Raw genomic sequence first — 23,592 nt, 5'->3', positions numbered from 1 at the left:
GGAAAGAGCAGGGAGAAAGAGAAAGAGGAGGGAAAGAAGGACCAGGAGGAAGAGGAAGGGGAATAGGAAGGGAAGAAGGAAGGAGGGAAGGAGAGAGAAAGAAAGAAAATGAGAAACAAAGGAAGAAAGGAAAGGGAAATTCTCCTGACCCTGACGGGATTGGGTCTCTGGTGCCAGGAAATTTGGAAGGAACATTCTTGGGAGTATTTATTTTATTTGGGGGCACTAAATAAAGTCCTCTGGGGAGGTTATTAATTTATCTGCCCTATTTAGTATATTAAATGACACTATTTCATACTCTAGTGACCTGAAAAAGTTAATTTATCCTTTGAATGGCATGAATGATGAATACTCACGCCAAGTCCTGGCACTTTACAATATTCAAAAGAGAGTATTTTTTATTGGTATTCATGGAAAAGGGCAACAAAATTGTAACATTCTCTTGGGGTTACCAGGATAGCTGTTGGCTAGGCCAGATGTCATCTCAGAATGAGAGACGCTTAACTCAGGGCTCTGGAACTGAGAGAGTCAGGGAAACTGAAGGAAGGCAGCAGTTTGGGGAGGGAAGCAGAGGGGCTGAAACCCTGGCGTCCACACTCCAGCTCTGTCCATGTGGGGCACAGCCGCCTCTGTCCCTTCTCCTTGGGTGTCCCTAAACCTCATAGCTGCCTTCTCTTCCAGAGTTTTGGGGGCTGTCCTGTGAACCAGAATGGGATTCTGAAGATTATGAGCTGTTTTTTATTCCTTTGGATGTATCAGTTGCCTGGGGCACTAAAATAATTTGAATTGGTTCTGAAATGAAATGTCACTTTTAGAAGAAATTTGTTTAATTTAAGCAATGGGAGGAGGAGGAAGGGGCAGATACTTGAACTGCATTTCCTATGTGAAATAATGTGTCCTGGCCTTTCGGATGCTAGAGAAATACAACTTCTGTCTTGAAGGGGCATAATTATGCATGTTAATCTTCAAAGAGGAACATAGGTCAGCAGGAAAACAGATATGTATTCTTTCTTTTGGAGGAAAATATATTAATCCCATAAGGTAAAATTGTATGCTGCTTTCTTTCTTTGAAAGCTGTGAGGATGTCTTAGGTTCCACGGCCTGGTGCAAACGGCCTGGTGCACAACTGCCCCATTGTACCTCTCCGGGAAGAGGAGGTGGAGCTTGGCCTCGGCAACCACAGCACAAACCACCCCCTTTATTTTTATCGATCCAACTAAAATGCCAAGAATAGCAGAATAAATGAACCAAATAGACAAAAGTACAAAGCATAAGTGAGCAGGTGGATCGATGGAAATGTAAATGAAACTTCTAGAACAGATCCCTGTGCGCCGGAACCTCCAGACGCTCCAGGCTTTATTAGAGACAACTCTCGCGGAAAACTAAGGCCTCAGCTTCAAGACCTTTAAAGACAGCAGTGAATTCAGCAGTGCCTGCCCGTGTCAGAGACTGAGGCCTGTCAATTATCAAACGCCCAAGGTTAACGACAGTGAATGGTGGCTCTGCTGTCCCCATGACTAGGAATGAGGGGAGTTGGCATTTCGGGACGTGTAGGGGCCTCCGATTCGCCACCGGTGGTCCCCAGCGTCCAGCCCTGCTCGGGGCGGGCCGGGCACACCTGCCCTGTCCACGCGGGTCCCCCCACGCCTCCCTCCCACCTCTCGCTCTCCCGGGAGGGACGTGAACCGGCAGGTGCGACCCAGCAGGGGGAGCGGGTGAGCCGTCTGGCCGGGGGCACCCCGAATGTGTCCTTGGGTGTGGGCATGGGTGTGGGGCGATTTGGGTGGTGCTGGAGAGGCCACCGCGCCGCGTGCTGTGCCCCTGCGGGGTGCGCGGAGGAGCGGGGATAAATAGGGGGCTCCCTCCCGCGACGCTGGCGGAGCCCGCCGCTGGCTGCTTCACTGCCCGGTCGCCAGGGTGCCAGCCTGGGCGTAGTTTCGCTTCCTACTGGCTTAGTTTCCAGGGACTCGCTCGGGCGCCCGGGCCGGGAAGGGGGTGAAGCGGAGGACAGAGACTCGGCCCGGGGCTGCGCGGCCCCCGCAGCGGGGTGGATGGACCGGGCCGTCCCGGGCAGCGGCGCTAGCTCCCTGCCGCTGCTCCTGGCCCTTGCCCTGGGTAAGTGGCCGTGCTGGGCTCCCGGGAGGCGAGTTTGGGACTGGGGTGGCGGGGAAGGCGAACCCTGAACGGCGCTGCCATCTGGACTCGGGGGCGCGCTGAAGCTGGCAGGCGCGGGTCGGATGGAAAGCTTTGACTCCTGGGAGAGCGCCAGGCGAAGGATAGGGCACTGGGCCCCCAGGCTGCACCTGCTGAGGGCTGCCCCTGCGCAGAGGCCAGGCCCCAGGGCGGAAGGGAAGCGGCTGCTACGCGCAGGTGGCCGGCGGGGGTGGCGAGTCGTGACGGCCGCTCTGTGCCTGCGGCGAGGAGCCCACGCGGGCTGCAGACCCCGCGGGAGGCAGGGGGAGGGACCCCATGACTTAAGACGTTGGCAGCGAGTGAAGAGAAGTTGGACAGCAATTTGCTTGGAGAGACAGGTGTGAGACGACGGCTAAAGAGACACCTCTGGGCGTGAACTGTCCTGGGGGTGTTTTTGCTGGGGCAGGTGAGAGAAGGGAGGAGAAAAGATTGAAGCTCCAGGGAAGCTAAGGAAAGGGGAAAGGCATCTTTTATCGGCCTCGCTGTGTGTGGAAAATAGAAACGCTTTACTAGGGATTTGTTATTTTGTATTTTAAGGAAAAAAATGTGAAAGATAGAACATTTCTTTATTTCACAGGTTAAATCCTGGGCTGTTAGTTTAGGCTCACTGGGCGTGATGGGCTGGTGTGAGGGAGAGCCGACAGTGGGAGGTGCCTGGCGGGCGATGGTCACCCCGGAGAGCCCTGGCTCCAGACGCAGCAGGACACAGGGCTCCCGCGGGGGTGCTGGAGGGAGCAAGAAGGCCCCCGGGTGGGAAACTCCACCCAGAGGTGCACCTCCGGGACGGTGGGAGGGAGAGGACACCAGTGACATTTTCTACCACTGGGGTGTAGCGACATCTGGACTGGGGGCATGGAGCGTGGGAGGAGGAGGGCTCCGCAGCCACCTGTCAGCAGGGCGTCATGCACATCTTTAAGCCTGGGAAGGGGGCACCCCAGGTAGAAAGAATGGGAATTTCTCTTATTTAGGAAAAGGAGGTAAAATCTAAAACTCTCATTTGGCTATGTCCTTGGAGTAAGACAGGTGGCTAAAAAGGTGCCGTGAACTTGGTTGGAGGTGGATCAGATTTAGGACCAAGGATAAAGAAAAGGTATTAATTTAACAAACCCCACAGAGAAAGAAGTCAGCACCAGTTTAGTGGCAGAGTGATGTGGCCTTGAGGAAGAGCAGTGAGGCTGAGACTTACTAGGTCCAGAAAGGCTACTGATGCTTTCCCAGCATCCCTTGGGTGTAGCTGGCATCTGGTCTGTTCCACCGTCAAGGTTCTCAGTGAGAATCTGCCACGCTGGGCAAGATGCAGGAGTGTGTAGAAGTGGGGTGTCAAGAGGACTCAAGAGATTCCGAAGACATAATTATTGCCCCCCCCCAATTTATGTTTAATTTGAGAATGTGAGGCCAACAATACGAAACAATTACAGGGTATCCCAAAATTTGCCAAACGGGGGAAATGGGGGAATTGTAGCTAAATGTATCTTTGTTTACAAAATATTCATTACAAAATATTCATTATAAAAAGACAGGTGACCAACATGTAGAAAATATTTTGTAAAATCTTGTAATGGATATTTTGTAAATAAAGGTACATTTAGGTACAATTTCCTATCCCTCCCCTAACATATGGCAACTTAGGACACACTGCAGAGAAAAACTCATGAAAGCAGAGAAGGGAGGGCTCCACAGTGGAGGGTGGAGTGGCGGAGAGAGGCTTGCTGGAGGCCAGGCCTGGGTGCCTTGAGGCATGGGTAGGATTTGAAACAGAGACAAGTTAAAAAGCAGTTAGTACAGGGTTGGTGATGGGAATGTGGACGGGACACTCTACTGGGAGGCCATGCAGTCAGCCTGCCAGAAAGTAGAATTTCTGAGAGGCTCACAGATTATCAGGAGCCAAAAAAAGCCAGATTGACACATTGGGGCCTGAATCAATACACAGTTACACAAGCTCCTCACAGGGCTTGAGTAAGGGTGTGACATGATGCAACAGTGGTTTACAGGCCGTGAATCTGGCAGTGGGGCACAGCCTGGGACAGGGGAGAGAGGCTGAGGTTGTCTCATAGATATAATCCAGGAACAAGTGAATTGGAGCCTCAATCAGGGCGACTTTCTGCAAAAATGTCATGGTAGAAGTGATTATTCAACATAAATGAAGATTCCCCCCTGTATTGTCGCACGGTGACATTCTTTTCTCATAAATTGTTAAAAGACAGAAACAAAAATAAAACAAGACTCTTGCCCAGTGCTGTTGTACATGCAGGGTAACCGAAATATACAGCCATCTTCCTGAAGGGTTGGTTTGGGTGGGAAGTTGAATTTAGTTTCTAGCTGCGCTGACAGCCCTACTTCTCACAAAATACCAAAGGGTATAATTTGTGGGTGTCACAGTTTCCATTAAGTGGTCCTCTTTCTGTCATTCACACTTTCAAGTCCCATTCCTAATTTGTCACATGTTGTCTTATTTACGTTTTGGACAGACTATGAGCAACATGAGGCACGATTCACTGGGTGTGTGCATGTGGGTGTGTGTGGGAGAGACAGAGAGAGAGAGAGAGAAAGAGATAGATGGTGTAGGGCCCCCAGACAGGAGCAGACATGAGCCCTTGCTCCACCTCTCACTTTGAGGTGTCTGTAAGTTATAACTTTCTGGGCGTGTTTCTCTCATTTGTAAAACGATGGGATTTTACTGGATGATGATACAGATTTCACTGGCAACATCTTTGCAGCAAGTACACAAAACAGCATGGGATTTAAATTAGGAGTGGCTTGCCTGGACTGTCTGCTCCTTACACACATCTAGCACTCAATAGATGGATCTGCACGTGGTGATTTTCACTCTACTATATGCAAATTGTACACTCCTCCCTTTGGGAAATTTTGCAAAGAGAAGTGGTGTTGGAGATGAACAAAGGAGGTAGACCATAAGAAGACTAAATTTATATAATAATGTGCATTTAAAAGAAATCTAAGTTATACATTTATATATTATTGATGTTCTTCATACACATCGAGTTAGTCTTACAGAGTCTGTAACAATATTGATCCATTTAATCCTGTTTTTCTGAGAATGAGATTTTTCCACAAAGACCTAAGATCTTTCAACTGTATTCTCTTATTTGTTAACAACTCTAGTTACTAGGGATCTAATCCTGGTGATTACAAGGGAACTATGGAAGCAGAGATGGTTGAATACTACCTTTTCAGCTTTATTATTGTGTATGAGAAAAAAAATCCCATGAGAACAATTCTGGCTTCTGAGCCTTATGGGGAAAGGGATGTAGCTTTAGTTTGTATCTGGTTATGATCCTTTAAGAGATGAAGAAGCCATAATAACTTCTCTCTTTCAAAAGAAGGCACACCCTGCAGTGACCTCACTCTGAGCTGATTTGCCCGCCTTCAAAACGTCAGCCTCGTTCTGACTCTTACATCTGCTAACTTCAGGGAGGACAGTTTCTGACTTCCTAATAATTATGTTCCAAAAGTTAATGTTTATGTTGGATAATTTGAACTTGTATCACAAAATGTCCTGCTTAAACAATGATTGGTGATTGCCTTCCCAGGACAGGGCACAATATACTTGCAAGATAGAACTGACTGTGATAATCTTATATTGAAGTTTATAAGTAGACATCATGTTATCAGAAAACACATTTGGTTTCATTATTACATCTTTGTATAGCAATGGCCTTTTCTCCATCTGTAAGGCTTTATAGGGTAGGAGTGAAGTGATGTCTCTAGTGCATTCTTAATCTTTCATTCACTCAACAGATATTTATTGAATATCTGTTATGAGCAATGTAGTAATGTAATTGATGGCTGTGCTTGAGTACAATTACATGACACAAGACACCTTCCAACTTAGGCTGTTTATTCCTCAGATGGGGGCAAAATGCAAGAGGCTCTATGGCGGGAACACAGGTTTTGATTTATGCCTCTAAGGTTTGCAAGCCAGCTGCTGTCTGATCTCATGCATTTCATACTATCATTCCTTCATACAAATTAAAAATACTCTTTTTTGTTTTTTAAATTTAAATTTCTCTTTTAATATTGTTTTCTTTGTATTTATAATGTAGCATAGTCCAAATAAAAATACCTATTGGGCTAACATCTTACAGTCAATAGGACATCAACTTAATGTTTAACTTAAAAACCATTTATTGCTAGTAATAAAACTTAAAATATTCAAAAAACGAGTTGTAAGTTATAGCTAATCTTTATCCTTGGAAGGATACTATTTCTGGAATTTTGTTTACTCTTTTAATTTTGTAACCTCCATACACAAGAAAAGTAACATCAAATATTAAATCTTATTACTAAGCAATAGAAATTATACATAATTTCACAGCGTGGTCACCGATTTGGAGTTATGTAAAAAGAGTAATTATCCCCCCTACAGTATTATTTTCTCCTTTATTTCAGAATATTTTGGGGGTACACAAGCTTGGTTTACAGAGTCCACTTCGTACAGATAGAGTCAAAGTTGTATGGGTGTTTTTAAGTCACCTGCGCTGTGACGAGAACAGAATAACTCACGAGGGTCCAGCGTCCTTTTACATCACAACTTTCCTTATTCATATGGAGAACTTGATGCACAGCCAAGTTGTGGAGCACTGCGGTTATGTGAATACAGTGATTCAATCATCATGCAGTGACTTACCTCCTGGGTCTTTCAGTTCTTCAAGCTAACACTATCCTCTGTATAATAATAATGACCCTTTGTTTAATGTTCACCACATACCGGGTACTGTGATCCTTGAAGGCTTTTTCAGCCAGTGTTCCACAAGTGTTTTAAACAATTGACTGGAATTTTAGCAACTCTTTTCTCAATTAGCCCAATAAGGATACAAAGCTGGTCCTCTTCTAGATGCAGAAGGAAGAAGTTAGCGTTTGGTCCCATGAATGCTGTAAGACATTAAGAATACATCGTCTCACAGGGAAGTAGGTAGAGAAAGGCTGAATTTTCTTTAACACTAATTACATCTCCAGAAGGAAATGCTGTTATTAATGACCCAGATTGACCGATGGGGAGGAAACAGACACTGGGAGAGATTAAGTGACTCCCTTACACACAGCACGCTGCTGAAATGCAAACTCCGGGACTCCAAACATCGTACTCTCAATCCTGCCCAGTCCTGCCTTTAGGTTTCATTTGCTATTATGTGATTGTAAATTATGATACTGGGTCCACAAAGGATCCATCGATCACTTCGTTAGAAATGCTGTCAAGTCAAACTTAAAAGGAAAACAAACTGATTAAAATGGGTATGCTTTACACGGCTCATGACAGCTAGCCTTCCCAAGCGTATTTGTACCTTTAAAAAGAAAGGAGTCTTGGTAGTTCAAATGATCCTCTAATTGCTAGAATTTAAAGAAATAATGAGAGTTTTTTAGAAGGTTGGAGAGAGATGAGGTATTTAATCTTAAGCCTCATCAATTAAGCAATTGCCTACTCTGAGCACCAGGAGGGCAGGCGGCATGGAATGCTTTCATTCATTCTTTGCATTTTCCCCTGAGGATATGTGGTGTATCATTTACCCGACCTGTATGTAACCTGGAGGCACTCACCACAAAGCACCGAGGGGAAGTGTAACCATGTTCATCGTCAGCCTCCCCGTTTCATAGTGCCGGGTCAGTTGTATAACAGGATGGGGCACCAATATAACATTTCCCTCTCTGCAGAACTATGGATTTATTAATTTGCTTAGTCGCACTTACTTCTGAGAAGTTGTATGAAGAGTGCCTGGCACATACGAGGAACTCGAAACGTTTTAGTGAAATGAATGAATAAAGGCAAGTGGTTATTGGTGAAAATGCCTAGCCACTGAAAAGATGGCAGAATCAGCTAATAAAACGTTTCTATTGCTTGTTGGCGAAACACCAGCCCACAGATCAGAGATGTTGGAGGAGGACACGTTCTGTCTTCTCTTGTTCTGGGGGACTTGCGGCTGGCAGTGCTAGAGATTCTTTCACAAAGGACTCAGGATTTTCAAGTAATGAGATCCTTTCTTCTGCTTCTTAAGTTCTGTACTGAGGATTCGGGTTGCTACACACCTCTCACATGCTTGGTTCAAGGGCAGATTTCTTCAGTCAAAATATAGCTTTTTAAAGTAAGTGCTTCCGCTGGGGAAGGAAGGGGCCTGGACTGAGGGTCCCCTCCACTGGCTCATTGAAGATGTCCTAGACACTGGTGTGGTGGCTCAGGCCCCGAGTCCCCGAATGTGAGAGGCCGAGCTGGGAGGATGGCTTGAGCCCAGAAAGTCAAGGTTGCAGTGAGCTATGGTCATGCCACTGTACTCCAACCCAGGAGACAAGGCCAAAACCTGCCTCTAAATAATAATAATTTTAAAAAATAATTTAAAAAATGTCCTTGAACTCAGTGGGGTGTTAGACAATTTTCTCTCTTGTTTGATTAGAAATTGTTTTAACATGCATGTTTTCCATTGATGAGTAATCAAGTTGTTTAGCATTAGACAGAAAAATACACTTTTGGTGGCTGCTATAGGAGTTGAGATTGGTTTGCTGTGGAGGCTGACTGCCGTGAGCGTGTTCGTGTTCAGGAACTCCTGACTCACTCAGTGCCGTGGGTACAGATTCACGGATGGTCTGCATGCTCGGTGGTTAGAGGAAGCACATGTGAGTTCCTGCTCGCCACTCTCCTGAGTGAGCTGTGTGGTCCAGGCCTTTCTGGAGAAGGAGAGGACCACTTCCCTCCGCCTTCTAGTCCAGGAAGCCCAGTAGCAAGGCCAGTTGTGTTGTCATCAGAGCTAAATGAAACACTCTCAGGAGGGTGGCACCTGTGGCTCAACGGAATAGGGCGCTGGCCCCATATGCTGGAGGTAGTGGGTTCAAACCTAGCCCCGGCCAAAAACTGCAAAAAAAAAAAGAAAAGAAAAGAAACACTCTCAGGAGACACGGGCGTGACTTAGCACCACTTTGCTTTTGAAAGGTCATCTGGGTTTCTGACTCAGGACTGGTCCCATCTCTAGGGTGGCTGACACAGGATGCTGCTGGCTGCTCACACACCTGCTTGCCCTTAGCTATGGGATCTCAATACAGTAACTCTTTATGTTGTGGGAGACCTGTATAATTATAAAAGCATTTTTATACTCTTACCTCATTTGATCTTCACAGCAAAAATAACAGCAGAGCCGTTGTGTAGAGTGTATGCCAGGCCCTGTTCTATGAGTTTAGTAACTTCATACAACATTTCCACTGAACACAGGAGGAAGATGTCATTGTTATTCCCGTTTAGAAAGAAGGATGTGAAGCACAGAGAGATTAACCTTGGGCAAGATTCTGGCTTCAGGAATGTGCACTGTGAGTGCGAGGTGCTCAGTGAGGTGGACGGGGGAGATGGGACACTCAAGCGCAAGGTCCACATTGCATTTAAGTGGAAAAGCCAGCAGTGGAAGCCAGATCTTTTGACTTATTTAAAAAGCATTTACGTCCATCCCAGCTGATTCCTACACACTTCCCTTCTCTGCTGCCCACCTTGGCTCTAAGGAGGCCTCAGATTCACGGGCTCCTTCTCTTCTTCATTCCATCCAGGAAGCCCGACCCAGGGCCCAGTTCATCCTGGCTGACAGTGTTCCCCTGGTATTGGCCAGGCTGGATGTTGGAACTGGTCTGTGCCAGCCTCACTCTGGACATCCTTGTCTGACCCTCTCCTTAAGTAAACCTGAACCTGTGGGTGACCCCTGTGCCTTTCCTGGTCTGCTCATAGCTCTGTGACACCTAAGGGGAAGCTTCTCTGGGGAGCTGGGGAGGACGTGACTTGCGTTATAGTCCTCCTGTCACTGACAATGAATGGGTAAAAAGAGCACATCCTGGGTGAGTGATATGGCACATTCTCTCATATGTGCGAAGAAATTGAACTGGTGGAAACAGAGAGTAGGATGGTGGTTGCCAGAGACTTGGAAGAGTGGTAGGGAGAGGGGGATCAGGAGGGGATGATCAGTGGGCACAGAATGTTTACATGGGATGACTGAGGTCTGGCAGCCAGTAGCACGAGAGAGTAATTGTAGTTAACAAAAATTTATTGTATATTTTACCCTGATTTGATTGTTACACACTGTAAACCTACATCAACCAATCACATGGGCCACATAAATATGTACAGCTATCAGGTATCTGTAACAACTGGAAACTGAAAATTTTTAAATTTAAACAAAGGAACACATTTAAAAAATAAAGCTATGAGAATAAAATGAATATATACTTTTAAAAAGTGCTTGTACAGACCCTTCTTCGCCTGCCAATTTCTATCCTAATTTCATGCAATGAAGACCTTTAGGACATTGCCTGACATTCACATCAGACACGGAGTCAGCCCAGACCAGGAAAGTGAAATGAAATATTTAGCAGGCAATATTAATATTTTAGGTATTCTCATCAAAACAAGGCTATCAGATATGTTTCAATAATGTAAATAATTACCTTAAGTAAAAAGAAATAAAAGTGTCATTTTGGAAGAATGGTTCCCTCTGGTCCTTACGCATTGCTGGGCTCTGTTAGGTTGGGGATAGCCCATATCAGGAGATAGCTCCAGGTCCATCTCAGAGTAGCAGGAGCGCCTGAAAGAAAGACTAAACCTTTATGACAAAAATATAGTAATTAAAACTTTCAAAGATTAAAATTTAATGTCAGGGTCAGGCATGGTAGCTCACGCCTGTAATTCCAGCCCTCTGGGAGGGTGAGGTAGGAGGATTCCTTGAGCTCAGGAGTTCAAGACCAGCCTGAGCGAGAGTGAGACCCTGGCTCTACCCAATGTTTGAAAAATTAGTTAGGCATTGTGGTGGGTGCCTATAGTCTCAGCTACTTGTGTGGCTGAGGCAGGAGGATTGCTTGGGCCCAGGAGTTGGAGGTTGCTGTGAGCTAGGCTGATGACACAGCACTCTAGCCTGTACGAAAGAGTGAGACCTCCCCAAAAATTTAATGTGAGAGAATTGACTCATGACCATGCAACCACAAGGAAATGTACTTCATTTCTTCCCCTTCAACTCCGCCTTCTTCTATGGAAGCCTCGTCCAGTGCCATTGAGGACGCCAGCTCGTCCCTCGCCCAGGTCAGAGGGCCTCCTTAGGAGAGGAATAACAATGAACTGGGCAGTTATTTTGGTGTTTTCAACGGGAGTGATACAGTGAACGCAGGTTTAAGACTGGTCTTTGTGTGCGGGGTGGATCAGATGGCAAGAATCTCATCAGGAGCGATTGAGGAGAAAGCTGCTGTTCCCTGGCCCAGACACGTGGGACTGAAGTGAGGGAGCAAGTGCTGGTGGGGTGTGAGGACAAGTCCTGGTAGGTGAGGGAGGGAGAGAGGAATCAGAGCTGTCTCCAGGACTGCTAACCTGAGAGAGAAAAGGAATTCGTGGTCCCAGATTTCAAAGAGAACTACTTTTTGCTGTGAACTGTCCCAGGAGCATTTGGAAATATGAAAGTTGACCTCAAATTAGAGCGGTGGAACCCAAAGCTGGTTGTTCTCTCAAGCAATGTAAAATTACTGATTGTCGTACCTCTCCCCAGACCTGCTGAAGTCTGGTTCCACGTGACCCTAGTAATCTAAACCTATAAAGACTTTCTAGGAGAAGATGTGCATGTTTCCTCAAAGCATCCTTGCAAATATTTTATGCAGATACTACCTGCTCTGGAGGTAGAGCTCAATCCCTCCCCCCTTTTCACGTATGCTGAACTCGTCACTTGCTTTCAAAGAATAGTGTATGTTTGCAAATGACAAGGATGTCCTTCTGTGTAAAAGCTGATTATATTCCAGAGTATATGTACAGCACATTTTCTTCATCCACTTGTATGCTGATGGACATTTAAGTTGGTTCCATGTCTTGGTGATTGTGAATAATGCTGCAATGAATATGGAAGGGCAAATACCTCTGAGAGCTGCATGTGTGCGCATGTGCGCATGTGTGTATGTATGTGCCTGTGCGTGTGTGTGCGCGTGCATGTGCGTGCGTGTGTGTGTGCATGCGAGTGTGCATGTGTGTGCGTGTGCATGTGTGTGCATGTGTGTGCGTGTGCATGTGTGTGCATGCACGCGTACCTCTGTGCGTAGCTCAGCACTGGAATTGCTGCATTTACTGACACAGAAAGCAGAATGATTGTTTACAGGAGCTGGGGAGTGGGAAATGGGAGGTATTTGTCAAGGTTAAACAGTGTCAGCTATGCAAGATGTGTAAGTCCCAGAGATGCTCTGCGTGGCTTAGTGCCTGCAGTTAACACTATTGTGTTGTGTGCTTTGAAGTTTGTTAAGAGGGTAGGCCTTATGCTAAATATTTCTAACACACACACACATACACACACAAATGGAGGATGAAAGGCAGAAAAATAGTAACGTTACAGGGGAGACATCTGGCAAACCCCACCTTAATCAAGTGATCAAGGTCAACATCACCAAATCAGCAATAATGCTAAACAGATGTCGTTTGTTCCCTTGTAGGACATAATGGGCAGGACACTCCTGAACTGTGGTATTCATTCCAAAAGGTGTAACCCCGGGCCAATCACGATAAAAATATGTCATAGACCAGAGGAGACTAAGGGTCTTAACTTAGAAAAAGGACTTTAGTGGGAAAAACTGAGGAAACCAGAGAAAACTCTTGAACTTGTTCAATAGTATGTACCAATGTTGTTTTCTTAGTTTGAAAAATGTCCCACAGTAATGTAAGGTGCTGACTTCAGAGGGAGCTGTCAGGAGGTGAGGGGTCATGGAAATGCTCCGGATTTTGCCACTTTCTGTAAATATGAAATTATTCTAACATAAAATGTTTATTACAAAAAGTAAAGACTCCACAGGAGATTCTAACTGATCTATCCAGTTTGGACAATCACCTGGTTAGAAAGTAGGGCTGGAAATATAAATGAAGCTTCTAGCTGGTTATAATTTCAGGATCTAGCATAGTTCCTGGCACACGATAAATTTCCAGGACATATTTGTTCAAATATTGAGTCCCTGGGTATTTTGTGAGACCAAATTTAACCATGGAAAAGAGGGCTGAGGCAAAATAGCAGAGATGGAAAGCAGAACGGAGCTTCCCAGGGCCTGAGTAGTGGGTGAATGCGGGGGCTACTTTTTGATGGATGTAGAGCTTTAGATTTGCAAGTTGAAAAGAATTTGGGAGATGGACGGTGGTGACGGTTGTACCAAAATACCAATGTACTTAATACCACATAATTGTATACTTAAAAATGGTTAATATAATGAATTTTATATGTATTTGGCCATAATAAAAAATTAGAAAATAGGAGGATGGTGGTAGAGTATTGGTGGCACCCATATTTATGGTGTAGGAGTTAGAAAAGAGCCAACAGACCCGTGGGGAAAGGGAGCCAAGAGTGAAGGTGGACTTTAGAAGGAATATTGGGGAACGCCAACCAGAGCAAATGCTGCAACATGGGTGTGGAGGAGGGCGAGATTCGGGGGAGGCCTCTGGTGAGTGAGCCGTGAGGAAATCACTGACTCTCTTGAAAGAGCAGGGACGAGAGGTTGGTGGTGACTGAAGAAGCCAAGAACACACACATGCACACACAGGTACATGCCTGTATACACGCACACACGTACACATGTACACACATGTACACACGTACACACATATACATACATGCACACACAGGTACATGCCTCCATACACGCACACACGCACACACGTACACACATATACATACATGTACACACATGTACACACAGATACACATATACAGGGGAATGAGAGGATCGAAGTTGGGGTGTCCGATACAAAAAACATTTTGGTTTATGAGAACCAACTTTAAATATTAGAAAAGTTCTTTCAACAAAAGTTTCCCTGTACGGTTCAGAGAGCACAACTTGCACAAATGAAGTGAAATCTCAGGAAGGCAGCGCTCGCTGTCACTTGGGAAGAATTCTTTCTACTTGGAATGCTGAGAAAATGGAGCTGCCTTGGGACGCAGTGAGCTCCCCCTGCCTGGACAGGCAGTTGTCCAGTTGGTGCTTACAGGGAGTGGCACAGGGAGGATCCTAAGGTGACAGAGGGGGTGGGTCAGGTGACCTCCATGGCATCTATGTTTCTGTAAATTCTGGTGAAGTTATTGCACTTTGGGAATGTTTTGGAGGATGGAAGATGGTTTCAAAAATGAGAAACTATCAGCAGATTTCCCTGGGAAGGACAGAGGGGTGGTGCCTGAGTGTCTGGGAAGCTGAGAGGGAAGGACGCTCACCCCACACCTGATTCGTGACTGCCTGCACACAGTCCTCACCTGGGACTGTATTACGGTACCAACCCCACGCCCCAGCCTCAGTGTTTTCCTTAAAGCCTCTTCACACTTTATACTTTCCCATCTGCTAAGACAATAATAATCAACTGGGATCTCATTGTGAATAACAAAGACTACTATAATAGGTGAAGTATCTTGACAAAAATTCCAAATGTGTTTTGTGTCAGGAGACATTTACTTCTAACATTGCCTTCCTATGATGGAAGACTCCTGTGGAAAAATGCCTACTTATTTTTAGATAAACATCAGTCATCCTGTAACATGGGCCAGCAGAGTGACTAAGTCTGGTTGAATCGTGATGAGACACCATTACAGAATCATCCCCTTCATGTCCCATTCGCCTCTGTGGGAGCAGAACCCAGGATGGGCCCCTCCTGCCTTCTGACGGACCTCTACCCAGCAATAGTCACCATATTACTTGTTTATTCAGTAGTTTTCCAGACTAGTTAGATGCTTAATTGGAAATCTGTCTTTCAGGATGTGGTGGGCAGGCATTGCAAAGCATCAATTGGTAGTATGTGGTGTGACTATTTCTTAATGAGTCTTATTTTCATAAGTCACACAAGAAAACCAATGGAATTATTTCACAGTCACACCACACACATCAAGAAGGCCCTTGTTTTTTGATACTTCTTTGTATAATTCTTCTGTCCTGCTGAACAGCTTCACTCTTTGTCTTCCAGATACACTAAGCTCATTTCTGTGCTGTCTTTGGTCTATTTCAGTTCCCAACTTCTTTTCTTTCTGATTTCTCCATCTTAACATACTACCTCTTTCAGGAATTCCAATAGAATTTATTTTCTATATATCTAGTACTTAAAATATACTGCCTAATATCTCTTTCTTTTCTTTTCTTTTCCTTCTTTCTACTTCAAGTCTCTGAACATGATTTTATTGATGAAGGTAATAAATAATGGATTAGTGCTAAGTTGGGCTGGCTTACTCAAACTCATTTAAGGGGCCCATGTTCTGGGGCTTTTCAGGTTGGATAAGCATCTACTTTGAAATCTTATGCTCTTTTCTTTACCTTTATTAAATTTTGATGACTATTTCCTCATGGGTCAGAGAGTGTGTTATCGCTGGACCCAGAGACCAACCCTACAATTTCTCCTCACTTTGGACCAGATAATTCTCTTTGAAAACAAATTATCCTTATTTTTTAAATTTTTTTAATTTTGCCTCCTTTCTTTGAACTATTGTGGAAATCAGAGAGCCCAAAGCTTTTCACTGAAAGTGGTGCAGTGTCTAACTGTTATGTCTGTATCATTAAGGAAGGAACCAAAATATCAAATTTCGACAGCGCTGATTTCTAAGAAACTAGCTCCGGGTTACTATGGGGTTCTTATGCAGTGTAGTCATTCTTGTCAAAGGTTTCATAATGGCCCTAGTAAAAAATGTTGATTTACTGGTAAAGGTCTGACAGTTTTCAGACATATGGGTTAGTTTACATATGACAGGTTGTTAAATTATTACCCCTCTGGGCTTGAAAAATATAAGATTGTGAAGCACATTTGTGAGTTAAAAAATAGTGTCATCCATCATTTTAGCCTTCTTAAATCCCAAGATATTCTTTCTACCATTTGGAATAGAGTCTCACGTTGGAGGAAGAAGGAGTCCATATTTTGCTCTCACGTTGGAGGAAGAAGGAGTCCATATTTTGCTCTCCTGATTTTCAATGAACATACACCCATTTGCTAAGATCCTCATGTTTTCTCTGCTCTCGTCTCTGCTTCCCCTGCCGGCCCTGAATTCAGAAGCTTGTCCTCCCTTCCATTTTGCTCGTGACAGGAATTGAGAGAACTTTGGAAAATCCCTCATTGTCCTGGAAGATTTCTCCCCCAATGCCCACATTTCTGGGACACAAACACTACTCCCTTCCCAAGTGCCTTTCAAATACCTACTGGCCTCTTGGTCAGCTCGCCACCCAGACAGGTTGCCTCACTTTGGGACCTGGACAAAACATCAGGCCATGGGGCCCGAACCGAGGGAGTTAGTAGCCATGGGTGGATGACTTTGTCCAGTGGGAAACTGGTGGTGAAGGTGACTGGGTCCAATCCATCCTTCCTTCTTCCTTCTGAGAATTAATTCAAGATACAGGCCTTTGTTCTGGAACCATCTGCGTGGCCCGCACACTAGTGAACACGCCGTCTGAGCAAATTTCTGATCTCTTCGCAGCTCTCCCAGGGTAATGCTGCACACGTTTTCTTGCTTTGTCCCTTTCTTTGCATCATTTCCTTTTTTCTGCATTCTCAAGACCCCAAGTGTGTACCCAAATTAAGTGATAACCCCTTAATCTGTATCTTGGGCTCTGCTTCCTGGAAGACCCAGGCAGAGATGCTCTGGAATAGATCTAAGTACTTAATTTGAATTAAACTCTTTCTCTCCCGGCAGGTCAGCTTTGGGAGGAAATGCATTTAGAAAGGAAAATATGTTCAAGAATTATGTTCTCCTTGGGGCAATGTTGATGCAATATGAGGAAAATGATAGGAAGGCAAAGATAGCAGCAGCAACAGCGGGCAGAAAAGGAGTGGACGGGAGATGAGGGAGACGCTGACTCCAGCCTCGTCCCTCCAGGGGCAGCCTAATCTGACCACAGACGAGCGCTCAACAGCATTTCACCCCCTCATTTTTTTTCCCACTCCAAGTTAGATGTGGCCTCTTTTGGACTTGGAAAATGTTCTTTGCATAGCAAACACATTCAAGTTCTGTTTTTATTCTTGATAATGGAGATGCAATGAGAAAATTCTCCAAATGCTTTACAGTTTTTGTTCTTAGTGTTGATTAAAACTTGACTACTAACTGTATTTTCCAGACATTAGAAGTAAGATCTATAATCCTGTTGGTTATTAGAATTACTAAGATCTGACTTTATCGGCTGTATTGTGCTATTGAATCAACCGAGTCAGTAACCCTGACCCATGTAGATTGTAAGCTGAGGACCGTGTTGAAAATACTAAGAACCCCGTGTGTAGAAGACGTCATATTTCCAAGTCTTTTTTAAAAACTATACAAAGAAACAGAATATGGAGACCCCAAGATAGAGTCTTGTCTCAGTAAGTCCTTGATAAAAGCATGCTGTAGAAATGTGACGTGTGGGTATCATCTTTTGTTGTTTATATCACAAACTTATTTTATACATAGACAAATAATTTTATAAATATAAAAAAATTTAATATCCACTTAAGAGAGTGAGAGTCTAGTATTTATTTATTTATTTATTTACCAGAGTCATTAGAATTCTTCTGTACTTCTGGTATCTTACAGCTACTATTTTTTGAGAGCCTATCTTGTGTAAGGCATTTCCTAGGTTAAAAATACTTGTGGTCAAAGGGGTAGGGCGCCAGCCCCATATGCCAGAGGTGGTGGGTTCAAACCCAGCTCCAGCCAAAAACTGCAAAAAAAAAAAAAAAAAAAAATACCTGTGCTTTCTTTGAGCACATAGGTAAATCTTCACCTCAACTAGGCAAGTTAGGTGGTAGGAGTTTCAGTTTATGGAAGGATCTCTGAAGCTCAGTGGTTGAGTAACTTAATCATAATCACAAATGTGATAAAGAGGTAGACCCAGGGATCAAATCCAGGGTCTCCATTTGACTCCAAATCAATCCTTTCCCCATTCATCTGTCCTGCGTTCTTTTGATATTATTAAATATTAATATTAAATCGCAAGGATATTAATATTAAATTGCAAGGATTTGGCCATGGAATAGTCTTCCAGTGTCTGCCTATATTCATGGGTTGATAAATTTCCCTTTTGTACAAAGCTGGATTTTTCTAATGGGACATGGAGTGTGGTTCAAGCTTCAAAATAAAAATGATATGGCAGGAAATCATATGAGGAGAAGTTTGTAATGCAAAGATGATGTTCTAAATCATCGGAGCAGGGATGATGGATTTTGTTTTGTGATAACATTATATTTGTTTTTAAAATACAAAATGCCCTCGGCTCTAAAAATGGAAAATTCAGCTCAGAGAGGAGACTAACACAACATACATGACTGCTGAAGTTGGTCACAGAGGATCTTTTTAAGTAGTTGACCCAGCTGGTGCGCTGCTTGCCTCAGCTTTCGCAGTGACTGTGAGACAGCATGTCACCTCCTCGTCAGCCACCTCTTTTGAATGCCTCCATTGTTGAGGCTGACTTCATCCCCACTGACTGATGGGGATAAGCCTGTAATTGAGAATCTCAAAGTCTGTAAAAGCAAATGGAGCTTTGACTTACTGAAGTACACTTGGATTTATTTTCTTCTTTTCCCAGTGACTGTGAGACAGCGTGGAGTGGAGTTGATTTTAAGAGTGGAGTTGATATTTCAAAGCTATCCTCAGGACACAGGAACACAATTTCTAAGGACTTAGCAAATGCAGCTAAGGACATTATTTTACTTTGGTTTGATTGCTTCAATGCATCTGAGAAATTCTCCTGGTCATGCAAAGCAGGGAGGGATGGATATTAGGCTAAATGAAAGAATCTGAAAGCAAAAAAGAATGTGAACTATTTGAATGCCAATGAAATCTAACATAGTAACACTGACGGGAACAAGTGCAGAAACCAAAAAGAAACAAAACAGAACAACAACAAAGAAAACAGCCTGTCAGTGCACTGCTGTACAGAATTACAAGGACTCTAAGAGCTTCCTTTCATGGAAATCAGAGGAATACCTCCCTATTTACTGTGACATCCAAGGAGGGCTGCCGTGGGCTCCGCACTGACCACGCGGTGCCCACAGGTGGGGGCCAAGAGCGCCACGGTGTCCTGTCTTTTCCAGACCACGCAGGATGGCATTTCATTTCACCTTTGCATCTAGAGAGGATGATAGGCTTGTGAGAAGTCTTGATGCTGCCCAGTCAAATGTGGCTGATGGAACCTGGATATTTAACCTGAAGGCAAGAAATCCTTTCAGGGAGAGTCGATGCTGGCTTCAAATTATGAGATTCTGTCACAGAAAAGATTATAATTTTAGGTGATTCCGAAGAGCAGAATAAAGTAGCAGAGAGGCAAAAATCAGCTCAACATAAAAGAGCATGTATTGAGCTTTAGAAATAGACACTTAATTTTCTTTCAGTGGCTGAATGACCACTTTGGATGAATGGTTTCCCTGACATGGCATGCCTTGAAAGTGACTAAACTCTAGGACTAAAACTTCAAATATAGGCTTGAGGTACTCTGCAGAGGGATGTTTCCAGAGAGTTCAAAGTGGCTTGGTGGAAAATTCTAATACCTTTAGGGTTCTTAGTATTCTGAAATTTAATATAGTTACATTTGAATGGAAATCTGTTTTTCACAGTTGAGCATCATATTTTCCTTCATTTTCTCTAAGGTACAGTTCGTGACTCCATCAATAAAGACTACGATCTTTTTAATTATGTATGTTCCTTTAAAAATTCTTCTTTCATTTGATTTTCATGAAATGGATTATGGGATGGGCAGGGAACATGTAATCTTAGCTTTTCTTGAGGAAAAAGGTCAGGATAGTTTTTTCATTAGCTCAAGGTCAGATATTAAATTTATATCTGGGTCTGGTGATTCTTCTACAAGGTAATAGTACTTGCCCTAAATTTTTTTTAAGAATTCAAACTTTGAGCCTTTGAGGCTTCACTATTGATTTGAATTAAAGCAACATATTTAACAATGTAAGCTATATTTTGTATTGAAATACGTGAAATAGGTCCGAGGGAATAGCAGTGGTTCTCAACCTGGAACCCCCAACCCCCAGGGACCGACTGAGATATTTGGTAATGTCTGGACATTTTCAATTGTGATAACTCAGCAGAAGGGGATGAGGGGAGATGGATGGTACTGGAATCTAGCAGGAGTAGGGGATGAGGGGAGATGGATGGTACTGGAATCTAGCAGGAGTAGGGGATGAGGGGAGATGGATGGTACTGGAATCTAGCAGGAGTAGGGGATGAGGGGAGATGGATGGTACTGGAATCTATCAAGAGTAAGGGATGAGGGGAGATGGATGGTACTGGAATCCATCAGGAGTAGGGGATGAGGGGAGATGGATGGTACTGGAATCTAGCAGAAGTAGGGGATGAGGGGAGATGGATGGTACTGGAATCTATCAGGAGTAAGGGATGAGGGGAGATGGATGGTACTGGAATCCATCAGGAGTAGGGGATGAGGGGAGATGGATGGTACTGGAATCCATCAGGAGTAGGGGATGAGGGGAGATGGATGGTACTGGAATCTATCAGGAGTAAGGGATGAGGGAAGATGGATGGTACTGGAATCTATCAGGAGTAGGGGATGAGGGGAGATGGATGGTACTGGAATCTAGCAGGAGTAGGGGATGAGGGGAGATGGATGGTACTGGAATCTATCAGGAGTAAGGGATGAGGGGAGATGGATGGTACTGGAATCCATCAGGAGTAGGGGATGAGGGGAGATGGATGGTACTGGAATCCATCAGGAGTAGGGGATGAGGGGAGATGGATAGTACTGGAATCTATCAGGAGTAGGGGATGAGGGGAGATGGATGGTACTGGAATCCATCAGGAGTAGGGGATGAGGGGAGATGGATAGTACTGGAATCTATCAGGAGTAGGGGATGAGGGGAGATGGATGGTACTGGAATCTATCAGGAGTAGGGGATGAGGGGAGATGGATGGTACTGGAATCTATCAGGAGTAAGGGATGAGGGGAGATGGATGGTACTGGAATCTATCAGGAGTAGGGGATGAGGGGAGATGGATGGTACTGGAATCTATCAGGGGTAGGGGATGAGGGGAGATGGATGGTACTGGAATCTATCAGGAGTAGGGGATGAGGGGAGATGGATGGTACTGGAATCTATCAGGAGTAGGGGATGAGGGGAGATGGATGGTACTGGAATCTATCAGGAGTAGGGGGTGACGGGAGATGGATGGTACTGGAATCTATCAGGAGTAGGGGGTGACGGGAGATGGATGGTACTGGAATCTATCAGGAGTAGGGGATGAGGGGAGATGGATGGTACTGGAATCCATCAGGGGTAGGGGATGAGGGGAGATGGATGGTACTGGAATCTATCAGGGGTAGGGGATGAGGGGAAATGGATGGTACTGGAATCTATCAGGAGTAGGGGGTGACGGGAGATGGATGGTACTGGAATCTATCAGGAGTAGGGGATGAGGGGAGATGGATGGTACTGGAATCTATCAGGAGTAGGGGATGAGGGGAAATGGATGGTACTGGAATCTATCAGGAGTAGGGGGTGACGGGAGATGGATGGTACTGGAATCTATCAGGAGTAGGGGATGAGGGGAGATGGATGGTACTGGAATCCATCAGGGGTAGGGGATGAGGGGAGATGGATGGTACTGGAATCTATCAGGGGTAGGGGATGAGGGGAAATGGATGGTACTGGAATCTATCAGGAGTAGGGGATGAGGGGAGATGGATAGTACTGGAATCTAGCAGGAGTAGGGGATGAGGGGAGATGGATGGTACTGGAATCCATCAGGAGTAGGGGATGAGGGGAGATGGATAGTACTGGAATCTATCAGGAGTAGGGGATGAGGGGAGATGGATGGTACTGGAATCTATCAGGAGTAAGGGATGAGGGGAGATGGATGGTACTGGAATCTATCAGGAGTAGGGGATGAGGGGAGATGGATGGTACTGGAATCTATCAGGGGTAGGGGATGAGGGGAGATGGATGGTACTGGAATCTATCAGGGGTAGGGGATGAGGGGAAATGGATGGTACTGGAATCTATCAGGGGTAGGGGATGAGGGGAGATGGATGGTACTGGAATCTATCAGGGGTAGGGGATGAGGGGAAATGGATGGTACTGGAATCTATCAGGAGTAGGGGGTGACGGGAGATGGATGGTACTGGAATCTATCAGGAGTAGGGGATGAGGGGAGATGGATGGTACTGGAATCCATCAGGGGTAGGGGATGAGGGGAGATGGATGGTACTGGAATCTATCAGGAGTAGGGGATGAGGGGAGATGGATGGTACTGGATTCTATCAGGGGTAGGGGATGAGGGGAAATGGATGGTACTGGAATCTATCAGGAGTAGGGGGTGACGGGAGATGGATGGTACTGGAATCTATCAGGAGTAGGGGATGAGGGGAGATGGATGGTACTGGAATCCATCAGGGGTAGGGGATGAGGGGAGATGGATGGTACTGGAATCTATCAGGTAGATGCTTTTTATTATCTGGCAACATGCAGCCTCCCACAGGATTCAATTATTTCATCCCAAATAGCATGAAGTATAAAAACTACATGGGATGTTTCCCATTCATTTTGAAGCAGAACGTGTTTTCTTGAACAATGAAGTGAGTTGTACAGCCTAGAGAACACCTTTCAGTTCTGATTTTCCACAGAGTGTTCATTCAGTTGTGCAAGAATGGCTAGCTTTGCAGAAGAGGCCCTGCCTCTTGGGCAGAACCACCTCCCTCTAGGTTTTTATTGGTGATATTGATATGCTCGTGGCCTTTCTGCTCCCCTTTTGGTTTTTTGACTGCCAATGTCCGTGACGCTTACAAACAAAACCAAACCTCTTTTTTTCCTGTGTATACCTTCATATCTTCTCTATCCCTTTTTCAGCCCAACATCTTTGAAGAGTAAACTACAATTATTTGTACATTCCTCATGACATCAAATCTAATGCACACATTTTGGACTTATCTTTAGTTCTGTCAGTTTTTTTTTTTTTTATCGTTGATTAGTTTCTTCTTGAAAATGTCTTTCCGTGGCTCAATGTCTGTTCCTCTGTGGTCCCTCCGTGGCCCTTCTCTTCCTGCCCTTCTTATTAAGGGTATTTTTCAGGATTCTGTCTTCAAGCAACTTTCTCCTTTCACATTGCTCTTCTTGACAGATGCATTGTTATGGAATTAAATGCCAGCTTATTTTCGATAATTCTCCAGAATAAACCCTGGGACTTTGGCTCCACTCAGAGATCTGGGTCTGTGGATCCACCCACTGTCTTCCAGATGAGCCAGACTCATCTCAGATTCTGCACCCAACACTGAATTTCTCTCCATGCCTCACCTGTTTGTCTTCCCATATCTCTTGTATTTTTACGGCTGTAACCACAGTTCTGTCACCCAGGCACAAACTCTGGGGTCATCCCAGACTCTCCTTTTTATTTTTCACTTTCTGCCCTATCCCACAGGTCACAGGCCTTTTATATCTTTTTTGTGAGTATCTCTTTA

General features: G+C 44.7%; 1 protein-coding gene across 1 annotated transcript in view; it reads left to right on the top strand.

Moving 5' to 3' along the window:
- The first annotated feature begins 1,740 nt into the window (after positions 1 to 1,740).
- Positions 1,741 to 23,592, top strand: part of BTC (betacellulin) — a 58,424-nt gene continuing 36,572 nt past the window's right edge. Inside the window, exon 1 of the mRNA XM_053583221.1 lies at positions 1,741 to 2,115. Coding sequence (XP_053439196.1) covers positions 2,052 to 2,115 — 64 coding nt within the window. The 5' untranslated portion in view covers positions 1,741 to 2,051. The remainder of the gene's footprint in view (positions 2,116 to 23,592) is intronic.

The sequence above is a fragment of the Nycticebus coucang genome, chromosome 1, assembly GCF_027406575.1.
Source record: "Nycticebus coucang isolate mNycCou1 chromosome 1, mNycCou1.pri, whole genome shotgun sequence".
NCBI lineage: Eukaryota > Metazoa > Chordata > Mammalia > Primates > Lorisidae > Nycticebus > Nycticebus coucang.
The sequence above is the reverse complement of the archived record's forward strand: the minus strand, read 5'-3'. Positions and strand labels throughout refer to the sequence as shown.